This window comes from Neodiprion fabricii, chromosome 6 (assembly GCF_021155785.1).
Source record: "Neodiprion fabricii isolate iyNeoFabr1 chromosome 6, iyNeoFabr1.1, whole genome shotgun sequence".
Classification (NCBI taxonomy): Eukaryota; Metazoa; Arthropoda; class Insecta; order Hymenoptera; family Diprionidae; genus Neodiprion; species Neodiprion fabricii.
This window is the reverse complement of record NC_060244.1, coordinates 15700303-15713262: the sequence shown is the minus strand read 5'-3', so window position 1 is coordinate 15713262 and position 12960 is coordinate 15700303. Positions and strand designations below refer to the sequence as shown.

Below are 12960 nucleotides of genomic sequence, written 5' to 3'. Positions count from 1 at the left end.
CAAAGCTCTGTAAATGTGAAGGGAAACGTTGTTGCAAATCATCCTCTGAAAGTTCTATTTCCCGAATTCTAGGATGAGTCCAATAAATTCCATTTCTATTTGTACAAAGAGTTATTTCGCGATTGTTTGAAGCTAGTGAATTTCTCTTAGTCGAGATAACACAGTTAGGAGCTGTAAGAAAGTCTATTCCCAAAATACCTTCATCTTCTATATCTGCTATAAAAACCTTATGCGGAGAGTCGATACACCCAAAAAGGTTAATTTGGACAGTAACCTGTCTCAAAACCGGGGTCGTCTTTCCAGTGGCCGTTCGCAGAGAAAAAGAGGGAACAATCTGGTCATCGGATTTAAAGAGATACGATCGAACTACGGTTACTTCTGCGCCCGTGTCTATTACCAATAGACAATCGACGCCATTTACAGTACCGCGCGCGTAAAGACCAGACTATCGTAGACTTCTAATTGAAAACTGTTCTCTAAGAGGGTTTTCACTCCTAACAATCTGCGATGATTTTCGCCCCGACAAATCATCTGGAATTAGTTTTTTGGGTGAGTTCCTGTTGAAGAACTCGACTGAGGATTTGCTTCCCCTATTTCAATATTCTTCTTACGCCAGTTATAAGAGTTTGGATTTGAGCCTTGCATAGGTTCTCTACTAATTTTTTTAATTAGAAAACAATGATTGGCGTCATGGCCTGTTTTTTTACAAAATATACAAGTCAAGCCGGTTTGACTTGTCATAACCGCGTTCTTAATTACACGCTTGTTATTCTGGTTTTGAAAAGAACCTCGATTTCTTGGTTTAAAATTACTATTGTTATTTTTATTTCTATAATTTTGAGGTTTTGATTCCTCCGAGTGTTCAAAACTTCGTCTTTCTGAGGTGTTTTCGGACACCTCAATCCGACGAAGCTTGTTCAGCCCAAAATATTGTTTCCTCATTGCCTCCACCTCGAGGGCTTTGGCCGTTGCCTCCCTCAGAGAAGTGAGGCCCGATGTTCCAACGGCCATTTTAATTTCTGGATCATTGATTGCGTTTAAGAAAGCTTGTGTCGCTAATAAATTACGAGACGGCTCGTGATCTGGCAAAGCTATACGAGAAAGCCGTTCAATATCTTGACTAAGAGACGCGAGGTCTTCGTCTCGTCCTTGTCTTCTAGTCTGTAATTGAGCCGTGTACAGTTTCGTCAAGTGGTCATTTCCGTATCTTAATTTAAGTGCAGAGCTAAGTTTCTCATAGTCGGATATTTCTTCCTCAGACAATGCCGTTAAAACATTCAAAGCCGGCGTTCGAAGACAAAAGGCAAGACTGTGGGCCCTCATGGCGGAGTCCCACTGGTTATGTTTTGCAATCGTATTAAACTGGCGTTCATAATCTGCCCATGGAATCTTTCCATCAAAAATTGGCGGTTTTAAAGGATAAAAAAGTTTCTCGTTAATTTGAGAAGCAACCCCAGGAAATCTTGTATTATTTAATTGGCATAAATGGGAATTACGAGGTTGAACGTGAGGCAAAGGCTCGGAAAAGCCATCCTCATTATTAACTATTACTTTACCAATTGGGGATTCATCTATTCCCCTAATAAAAGGCACAGACCTTAAGTCTCGTACATCTTGGAACTGTGCTGGATGTTGGACCTGTTGAACAGCGGGAACGGGAACAGGAGAGGGAAGCGGAGTAACGACTCTGGAACCTCGTGGGGTGACAGCCGGTTCTCCTGAGCCATTCACCTGATGAACAGCCTGAAGAGCTGCCACAGTCGTCCGGAATAGTTCATGCAAACTGCTCTCGGATCGTTCTTGAGCTTCTCTATCAAGCCTGCGCTGCTCCAACTGAGAGGCAATTCCCCTTTCTCGTTGTTCTTGTTCTCTTCTTCGCTGCTCCAACTGAGAGGCAAGTTCTCTTTCTCGTTGTTCTTGTTCTCTTTTTCGCTGCTCTTGTTGATCAAGAAGCAGCTGAAGAAGTTGCTGTTGTTGGCGCTCAGCAGCCTCTTGCTGTTGAGACATGATCTTCAGCAGATCAATTTGAGAGATTGTCGAAGGAATTGGATGAGGGTCCACTGAAGGTGATGAAATCGTTTTAGGGACCCGCGGATTCTCCATAACGAAAGGTTCTTCTTCGCCACTTTCCCTTCGACGTGAGCGCGTCAAACGACTGTTGCTCATAGTTTATTTCACGCACTGAATCGACTTAATTGAAAAGAAACTCAAGATCCCGCTTCCGACACCAATGTAACGTACTTTGACGTTACGGAAAATAAATATGGATCCGCGAGTTTAATTATCAAGTCAAAAGAAATCAAGAGCGTGAATAAAATGTTGTGAAAATGCTTTAATGCAAGATATGTGTTTCTCGTTCAAAGTCTGAAACAAGACTGTTTTTGCAATAATGTTGGTTGACGCAGCAACCTTATTCTTTTGAAAGACATGAGAGGTTTATAAACGTCTTTTATCTATGCTGATCACTAGATCATTAAAGAGGGGGCAAAACAGGTGATTTCACCCTTTGTAACAATAATAATAGTTATGTAACAGTAGTAAAAATGATAAAGATAAACGAATAAATGAGTTAGAAAATAATTGAAATAAATAAATAAATAGATAGAGAGAGAGAGAGAGAGAGAGAGAGAGAGAGAGAGAGAGAGAGAGAGAGAGAGAGAGAGAGAGAGAGAGAGAGAGAGAGAGAGAGAGAGAGAGTAAGAGAGAGAAGCGTTTATTTATTCGCCCTGGGACAAGCCCCGTCAGGCAGCATATGGATAATCAAGAACGAAAACACAAAAATTAATAAATAAGAAAATAAGTAAATTAATTGATTAATACAGAATAAAAATCGAAGGGTCGATGATGAGCTTGAGATTTATCGATTCCTTCCGTTTCATGGCCAGCAGTCTTGACAAACTCTCGTCATATTTGGCCGATGCCGATAAACATATAACGCGTAAATTCTACAATAATCCGACTCAGTTTAGTTTGACAATGAATTATTTGCTTAGTCAGATGAGCAGCCATTTTGATTTTTTGCTTAGTTAGATGAGTAGCCAATTTGATTTTACTTAACTTTTAGACGACCCTGAAATGGCGTTATTTATCGTAAGGAGCAGTCGAGGCTGCGTAGCACAACGTTCTAATCGACACGCTTGGGCCACTAACAGGTTTATGGGCAAAGATTTTGATCCTGGGAACGTGGGATCGTATCTCATGTATTTTGACGTAAACAATCTATACGGTTCGTTCGAGTGGAGGCATAATCCTGTCGATATATCAACTCACCCGGACGACCCACCGATCGGTTACAGCCTGAACCGGTGGATATCCGAATATCCTATAGAGCTTCACAAGGATCATGAAGATTTTACCTCTTTTGTCTCGAGCATTTCACACCTCGGGGTATGATGAAGGATGGGAACAATGGAAAAATTATGACCGAATTCATCGGGGATACAAGTAAAACTAGGCACATTTACCGTGAAAGTGAGCAAACGTGCCAAGGATGCCGAAAGTGCAACGTTGAACACCATCACGTTTAACGATTATAAGCACCGCCTGGGAAGGCTTATAAAGAGTTGGTCCATACCACAATACCTAATACGTAGCAAAAAATAAGAAAACAAAAGGCAAAGTTAGCTCCATTGTACGTAAAAAATTGACGCTGAGCTGTTAAGACGATAATATGCAACTGACCTGCACCTGGACAAACAGGCACCAGACCTTGAGGGGTGTGCTGCAACTCCGCAATGAACTAGCCGTAAGATAGAACTGAGGATATAGAAATATATATGCATACACAATCGTGTGAACTCTAAATCCGGGGGTAATTACTACCCGAGCAAGGACAGCGCCTGCGACGACCTTGGAAGGGCGAGGATCGCGGTCCTCTTCGACTCCGGTAGTGATGGGCTGCAGGCGGCCCCGTCGTCGATGGCGTTGGACCCTGGTAGCAAGGGGCACCTCCACCATCGCCTGCCGTGTCCGAAGGCCTTCAAATAACAACAACAACAACAACAACAACAACAACAACTGCAGTAGCAGCAGCAGCAGCAGCAGCAGCAGCGGCAGCGGCAACAACAACAGCAACAGCAACAGCAATAACAACAACAACAACAATAGTAATGATAATCTACAATTTTTTCATACGATTAATGTTCACTCTATTTTTTGGAAAACATTTTTTCATCTTCAGAAAACTTTCTCTCGTTTTCTGAAAACTGTTTTGCATTTTCTGAAAACTTTTTTTACGTGTTTGTTACGGGGTAGAATGCGTAGGCTCCGATGAGCGGTAATCGGAGCTTACTCCACGCCCATCCAAGGTGTTATTTGGCTATTATAGGGTCCGTTCACGTCGACTATGCGTAGGCGTGCTATCACTCCCAATGCAGGAAGTGAATGGAATAGAACGGGATCGGTATTAAGGGAAGGTATACGATCTGAAGTATATGATTGTTCATTTGTAGTCAATGCAACGGAATCGGTCGAGGGAAAAAGGTATGGTTTTGGTGTAGAGGGATAGGTGTCTTGCTTGAGCGCTAGGATGGATCTGGCGAGTTTAGCGGGATTTAGAAGGCAAGCTAGCCGCCAGTTACAAAAGAATCTGCTGACACGCGGACGATAAGAGTAGACTACAGAGCGTAATGTAACTAAGAGTGTGGGAAAGGAATATGAAGTCTGGAGGACGTAACACGCCCCCCCTTGGGGAAGAACATTCGGTGAGGGTACGGAATAAGATGTTCGGAAGGAAGTGGAATGCTATGAAACGTACTGACTCACTTACAGAATATTACAAAGAAGAGTCTTGAAATATACCGCCTAGATGTTAGTGCGCGTTTAAGTGGGTTAGTAGACATTTGCATAAAAAAAATTTGTAACGACATCTTTGTAATACTATTTTCAAAATTAAAAATTAGACTAAATCAATATTAAAAATCTTCTATAAAGTCCGAATAGTAGAGTGAAATTTTAATTCATTTGTAAGTATATCAAACATGAGCCGTCATTAGGTTTAAAATTCATTCATTCATCCATTCCACAATTCATTCATTCCATGTGTATATTGTTTCAAATAGTGTATATTGTTAAAATTGGTGGATATTGTTGAAATTATAAATAATTGTCAATAACTGTCTTTCGTCGAGACACTATATTTTCTGATTTCACTTTTAATGTTCTTCGTTTTATATTGTCTCTCTCTTCAAAATTTGGCTTGGCTTTTCGAGTATTTAATTATTAATTTGAAAGATTTGTCCTCGTAGTTTAGATTTACTTTTTTATTCTCAGTTAGTCGACTTTCGATCAGTTACGATTTCGTTTCAGAGAGGGGAACCTCCGCACCTCCTTCCTCCTGGAGAGACCTCGACCAAGCAACTTTCCTTCTCAAATTTGTGACTAGGTGCCCCAATTCCTGGGTCTAACCTAATCCGCTCGTGCCGTGTTCATTGCGCGGTTATATTTGAATCATTACAATCTTATAAATGTGGTGGTATATATGATAGCTATTGTGTATATTATAAACGAAACTTATGCAACATGCTGATGATTACATTATGGCTTGTGACGTGGTATTTCGTACCCCGTCACATGGTTTAACCATCGCACTTCCCTACGTACAGAATATTGCTAAAAATACCGAAAGCACGTCTGAGGCCAATACTCTAAAAAGAACGACTAGTTATCTTTAAGTGAAATTGTCTTTATTAAGCTGATTTTATTATAGTTTTAAATTTTGTAACGCTCTACGACAACCGACTCCGAGACCTCCGCTTCAAGATACCAGGACACTTCCTGACAGGAGTCACGTACTAGCTCAACACTGACCACCACCGACAACAGACGAACGAATACCGCTGAAACCACTCCCGATGGATGCCTATCTAAGTTGTGAATAGGGGCGTGCGTGATGCACAAACAGTACCTCCAACTATTTGAGACTTATCGGCCAGGAGCCGAACCACGAATCATCGCTTCTACCGCTCGGATGCATCGCCAGACGGCGTACAAGGCTGTGCGTCAAAAACACAATAAAGCCTCCTGTCGACGATACTTATCAGCCTGGAGCTGAACCGACCATGACATATACTAACTCGTTGTCTATCAAAAAAGGGACGGTTGTCTCTTCATGAACCGTCCTATCGAAGGGCTGTGGCGTGGAATACGTTAGACTATGCCGACCACGTGGATCTGGTGGATGTAGTGTGGGGATCCGGGTCGAGGGCCATCACCACCAGATCGTCCCGGCATAAGGGCTCCCATAAGCGAGTGCTGGAATGCAACGCCAACGAAATAGCCACAACGGGGAGTACTAGTAAAGCAGGGAGTGAAGTCCAATCGGTCGCAAGTCCAAGAGATCGGTAACGCAATATTATCGCACACTTCAATATCGTAACACATGAGTAGTACGACTTTCCATCTCACCAACGATACCGCACAGCTGAGGGAAAACATCTCCGACCACCTTCCGACGTCCCGATGCCTCGATATCTGTCAGCGAAGAAGAAGAAAACAAGCGGCGAGGGATTATCGCCCCCTACCTGTAGACCAGACCTACGCGACCTGATGGCCCAATTAGAATAACGCAAATTTGAGGAAGAATCACGTGACAGCAGCACAACGAAAATCAGGATCATCGCTCGTCTCGACACTCTACGTTCAGTTTTCGATTAATAAAGACGTGCTCTCGAAGTGTTTAGTATTATTATCGCTATCTATAAAGTCAATTTCTCGCTTTATTACTGCATCTTCGGTGCCTGTTCTATCTTCTTTTCACGTAAGTGAGGTTCTTTTTCTATTTTGTGGAGCCACGAAATTATTTGCAATATATCGTATCTTTATCTTCCTCTCTCTCACCCACCTATATGGGTGTTCCACAGGGATCGGTTCTTGGTCCTCTTCTTTTTTCAATCTTCATCCGTGATATTGGCATTGGTCTGAACTATACCCAATACCTCACTTATGCGGATGATACACAGATTTATCTTACCTGCTACCCCAGTGACCTGGCTCGTGCTCTATCCGATCTGACTCTCGACGTGAATTATATCTTCGATTATGCTGTGGTGAATGGACTCAAGTTAAACCTTGCGAAGTCAAAGGTTATGATTTTGGGCAGTGGTGCTTACATTAATCAAATTGATTTTTCGACTCTCCCTCGCATTCGAGTCAGGGAAAATGAGCTTCCCTATGTCTCGCACGGACGCAACCTGGGCATCATTATGCAATCTAATCTCTCGTGGCACAAGCACATTATGCACATTTCGTCCAAGGTGAACTTCACTCTCTTTCGCCTAAAATATAATAAGAACCTTCTATCGAAGAAATTGCGCATCATGCTTATAACTGCACTTGTTTTTCCTCTTATTGATTATTGTTGCCTCGCCTATATCGATTTAACCGGTGAACAGAACCTGATATTGGAACGATTAATCAATAACTGTATTTGCTTCATTTTCAACATACATCGGGACATCCATATCTCCCCATATCGCAATAGCTTATCTTGGCTTACGGTTTCTAATCGCAGAAATTACTTTATGGGCATCCTTATTTTCAAGCTCCTTAAATTAGATGTTCCTTCCTACATCCACGACCTCTTTTCTCTTGCTCTCACATCAACTCGTCCAACTCGTCTCCACTTTACACCAACATTTTCCATCCCCCTACATCGTACCTCCACATTACGCAATTCTTTCGTTCTCTCTGCATCCTATTTCTGGCATTCCCTTCCTCCTAGCATCACAACTCTGCAGTGTCTCTCCGCCTTCAAGAGAGATCTGCGGACGCATTTGCTGGCTTCCCAACTTTAATATATTTGGTTGCTCTCATTGCGTGCGGTTAATCGGCTTGCTTGCCACTCTCCTATTCTTTTCTTTTCTTTCCTTTTATTTTTTCTTTTTCTTTTTCTTTGCACTATTTCTATGCTTTATTTGTGCTATATTTATGCTTTATTTGTGTTTATATGCGCTCGCGGTTTCTCCGCGTCTTGACTCTGTACTCTGTATGCTTCTTCTTAGTTTTCTTAGTTTTCTTAGTTCTAAGCTCTTAGGTTAAGTTTTATTACATTATATTTTATTACATTATATTTAATCTTTTTTCATGTACGCATTGCCCACGAAGTTTTTTCTCCAGGGCATAATAAAACTTATTCATTCATTCATTCTCTTTTGCAGTTGGTTTGCGTGAGCCACCTGGGCTCGTACCTTATTCCCTACTATTTCTTATCTTATCACTTCCTATTTCTTATTGCAAGTAACTTCGCAACTGGTTGACTCTTACTTACGCATTGTTAGTGACTATTGCTTTATTTTATTATCTCTGTCTTCTAGAATACCTAAATATCTAATATCGCTGTATAGCAGCGTGTTCTGTAAAATTATCAATTCTTCGTAAATTAATTATCTTAATTGTATCTAAATCTTTTCACTTGTTTGCTTGTTATTAAAATTTATCGCTTCTTGGTCAATATATTTGATACTATTCCTGCTTCACCTGTTTCTTATTTTATCTATTGGATTCAACCCCTCCCCTCTACCATTATCTTGTCTATACTGAGCAAGCTGTGCAAAACCGTCGTAGAACCTGATCTTGTCTTTATCTATATCTTTTCATCTAATTATCTATTTTCTGACGCACGTGCGTCTGGCGCCCTACAATCATATCTTTTTCTCATATTATCTCTCAATATCTAATTATTCAGGTTAGTAACTGCGCCGTAGAGTAGTGTATATATGACAGTTCTGGACCACACAATGGCGCGCTCCCCCCTAGTTCCCCCCTAGCTCCCCCCCAACCCTAGCCCCTCCCCATGTTGACCATTTTTGCGGTTTGCCGCAAGATGGCTATTTTCATAGGATTTGACACGCACGCACGCACTCACGCACGCACGCACGCACGCACGCACGTACACACGCACACACACACATACTGACACAAAATAATTCCTGTCGAGACTTGTTTGGCACCGGAAAGCCGCACATAAATTGGATAGGGTAAATACCCGCTAGATCTATTGAAAAAATTCCAGGAAATGACCCCTGAAGAAAGATTCAAAATGGCGTTTTGAATGCTTTCAACAATTTTTTTATTCAACATCAATTACATTTAGTTTTCTTATTCGATTCTAAATTATTTTATTCTAAATTTCAACGAGTAAAATTATACGTATTATTTTCAATATCCGTATCAATTAAACATATTATTATTCCAAAATTGACTTATACCAATTTTTTTACAGTACCACTAATCGGATTATATTCAACAAAGCGGTTATGCAAGATCATGCAGTAAGCAGAAGTGTGTGGTGGGAACGTGATGCTAGAGTCAAATTCCAATCGAATGTCCACAGGTCCAGTTTTCAATGTTTCGTTCTGCTTGGAGCAATCGATGACGATAAGCGGAGCTTGGTTTGAAAATTCACGCTTCGATAGCAAAGGCTCAGCTTCTTTGTTATAGTAGGTCATTTGGAACCGAACATACATATCAGAGAGAATGGCGTATTGATTATTGTATATATCAAGATTCATATTTCCGTAGGGATAGCACTATGAGTTGAGGAAGAGTTTTACATCTCTGATCCGACAATGATCAAATACGCTGGCATTTCTCAGCGGCTCGTTTCTCCTTGCAGTTTGAAATCCTAGAACGACATATCTCGGCTTCTCAAGCTGCGTCGATGTCTTGACTGACCATATATGCCGCGTTGTTGATGGGAGCATCGGATACACGTACGTTTCCCAATAACGAAAACTCATGGATATGGCCGGATCCTTGGCGATGTAGTTGAGTAGCCGGATTTTCGGTTTATCTGCCAGTTTGATGTAGGGAAACAACCACTTGATTTTGTTTAGGGTGATTTTAAAGTTTTCCGTAATCGAGGCCTGGATCACGGCATTTAAATCAGTGTTGGAACGTGTGAGGATTAACTCATGTTTAGTATTGACGATGACTCGACGATAATCTTCGGCGAAGCCTAGCACATAATTTAACGGTAAAACAACATCGAAATTTCCAGCGGCATCGGTTAGTTCCTTATCCCCACTCAACCACCCGGTATTCTCCAGACTATATTGCTGGCCTGGAGTCAAGGATACGTAACCCTTTATAGTGCTGGTGATGCCAACATTTTTATTCCGATCAATCTCTACACTGTTCAACTCGTAGCGTGATTTTTCCATGAATGTGTAGAGAGCTTTTACTGGGCAGTAGACACAAGTCTTGATGTTGAGCAACAATATGGATTTCATCGTTGTTCTGGAAGGTGGATGATGCAAACGGTTGATGAGCAATGATCTTATTATTTCTTCCGTGGTAACGCACACAGGATACAGCGAACACGAATTCTTATTTTCCAAAATTTCCACGTAATCGAAGACCTAGGCTCTGGAGAAACCGAACGTTGAGATGTGTCAGTCTCGCAGGCGGTGTAAACGTTGTCAGAGGTGTCGGGCGACTGATGATTTTTGATCATGACGTTTGACTTTTATAACTTTTGCCCAACTTTCTCGTCTCAAACACGATTCCCATTATTTGAGTGATTTCACGTGTAAACGTACAGTGATCGATTCGCCGCGGAAATTAATCAGCTCGTCGTCTTGATCGACTATTCTCAGCTGTAAATGATGTATCGACTGTACGGCGATTGGCAGGTAAATGACGTTGGTAGGCACTTCGACAATCTTATATCCCGATGGAACGGTTGGGAAAAATTCGTGAATCGTGTGAGCTCGATGCTCGTTCATGTACGCCCCTGTGGTTATGCTACACTCAACGCGTAAAGTATTAACCTTCAGTATGGCTACGGGTAATTCAGAATTATGAGTAACGTTTCGTGACAGCTCAACCGCCTTAAATCCCAATAATCGGCCGACCGAATCTTTGGGCTTAAAGTCTACCACATGATTGCACGTGACTTCACTGTTCAGCTCGTTGTTGTTAGCTGTCAGACTAAGGGTGATGTCGGAGGGTAGCTCCTTACGCAGAAGATTTTCAATATCCTCAATTTCATAGCTTCCCGTGGGTATAGCGATGCTCTCTCTGCTGTTGTCCGCTCGTTTCAGGTAAAATTTATTACACGTCTTATGGATATTGGGTATTGAATTGAATTTCAGGAACTCGACGAGTCCGAGAACATAGTTCTTCTCTGGTGATAACTCGATTGGGGGGGAATATTGAGCCTCCAGCACGGCGGATGTGCCTGACAGTGTTAACGTCAACGATTCCGGCATGACTAATGCTTGCTCATGTAACACTTGTCTTTTTATAGTTGTTCGCTGAGAAATTTGAGGCACAAGTGGCCGCAAAACACAGTATCGTATTCCTGATACCTCTTATGATTGTATTCAACGCTACCAACACCGAGATACCTCATCAAGTCTTTAGGCGGTTTCAAGTCACCAGAACTATCGAAATACACAATATGGTCACCATTTTTCTTGTACGCAACCCAATGTGTCCCTGGACCGTTTTTATCGCCAAGATTAATAATTGCGGATTCCAGCATTTTTGGTCCTAATTTCGGCAGACCATTCCGCATGAAAACACCACGAAAATGTGAAATTTTCATATTTTTAGCATAGTTGTGTTACGTTCCGAGAGGAACGTTTCGAGTCGATTCTGATTCGCCGCGTGATTTAAATTGTTCTCCTGACTTACGTAGTTGGTGTATGTAAATCTCGGGAATCCGCTGATCAGCTCCTCAGATCTTCTCGTTCAACTCGCCTACAATTCTGAGAGTTTGTTAGGTAGGGCTCGTGCCAACCATCACTATGCGTGATTGAAATAATTATTTATGACAACACTTGGGTTAATTACACATTTATTAACGGTCTCCTTCTGGTTCTCGATGGTAGGTTTACAATCGTGGTACAGATTGGTGTTAATCACTATCGCAGTGACAAACTGTTAACAAGTCTCGAAGGTTCTGAATGACTTATAATGATTTAATTCTAGGATTTCGGTAGAGATCTGATCTGTTCTCTATGATGTCTGAAGTTCTTCTGATAATTCTATTTTCTCGAAAGGTTGAATTAGAGGAAAAGTAGGAGGAGTTCAAAAGGAGTCGCAGTTTCTCGCGGGTCTCGGATGATTGGTCAAGAATGATGAAATAATTGAGGGTAAGATTTCTGATTCGTGCATGAGATCTCGGTGGTGGATTAGCGCGAGGTAGTTGGTTTAGAGAAGCAAGCGGCGGGGCGTTAATTGGTCTTATCGTTATTAAAATGAAGGCGCTATCCTGAATTCTGAGAATAAGGGTTTCTTTATCTATGAACTATCCGTGATTTCTCTTCCCATGTTTCCGGTGTTTAGTCTACTTGATTGTCTCAATTACTGCAGGTGTTTATTACTTTAGGTTATTACGGTTGAGGTCGTAAATCAAAGGTTTTATGTGAAAGCTAATGTTGAAAGGTATAACGGTTAAATGAGAAAAAATATACATACCATGTATGTTATGAATATGACTGATAAAATAACGGTTAATCTAGCGTGTGAGAACCATCAGTATAAGAATTTGGACGTTATGATGGTAACTATGTGTGTTAGTATTAATCTACGACTATCGGTAAGAGCACGTAAGGCTCTCTTATGGTAACTGCACGCTGGTCAGGTAGGGCGCAGAGAGGGCGCCGCCGTGGATACCGGCTGGCACGTAACACCTTCCCCGTTAAGATTCGAGCGTCCGCGCTCGAAGTTAGCGAGTGCTGTTATACCGACGTGAAGTTTCCATAATTCGATTACTTCTAAGGGTTAACGTGATAAATCGTATAACATATCACATAAAAATTGTGAATCACTTAAATTTACATGAAATTAATAATGAATTATGATTACTTGAATAATAGTAAAGTATAGTGAACAGAATATTGATAAACTAAATATAAGTGAATGTACTTAGAGTGGATATAATACAAAAAGACGCTATACTGATGCCGCTTGTTTTCTTTCCGAGCGCTGTGTGAGAGAGAGAGAGAGAAAGTG

General features: G+C 41.4%; 1 protein-coding gene across 1 annotated transcript; it reads right to left on the bottom strand.

Annotated features, from left to right (window-relative positions):
- Positions 1-1319: 1319 nt before the first annotated feature.
- LOC124185542 (protein lag-3-like) lies at positions 1320-2166 on the bottom strand. Its single transcript, XM_046576417.1, has 2 exons — positions 1598-2166; positions 1320-1335 (listed from the first exon to the last, which is right to left on the bottom strand). Exons 1-2 carry the CDS (start codon positions 2164-2166, stop codon positions 1320-1322), a joined length of 585 nt encoding a protein of 194 aa, XP_046432373.1.
- Between the last annotated feature and the right edge of the window lie 10794 nt (positions 2167-12960).

What these genes read in the sequence shown, in the direction of transcription:
- LOC124185542 (XM_046576417.1), bottom strand. Translation starts at nt 2,166, where the DNA reads ATGAGCAACAGTCGTTTGACGCGCTCACGTCGAAGGGAAAGTGGCGAA.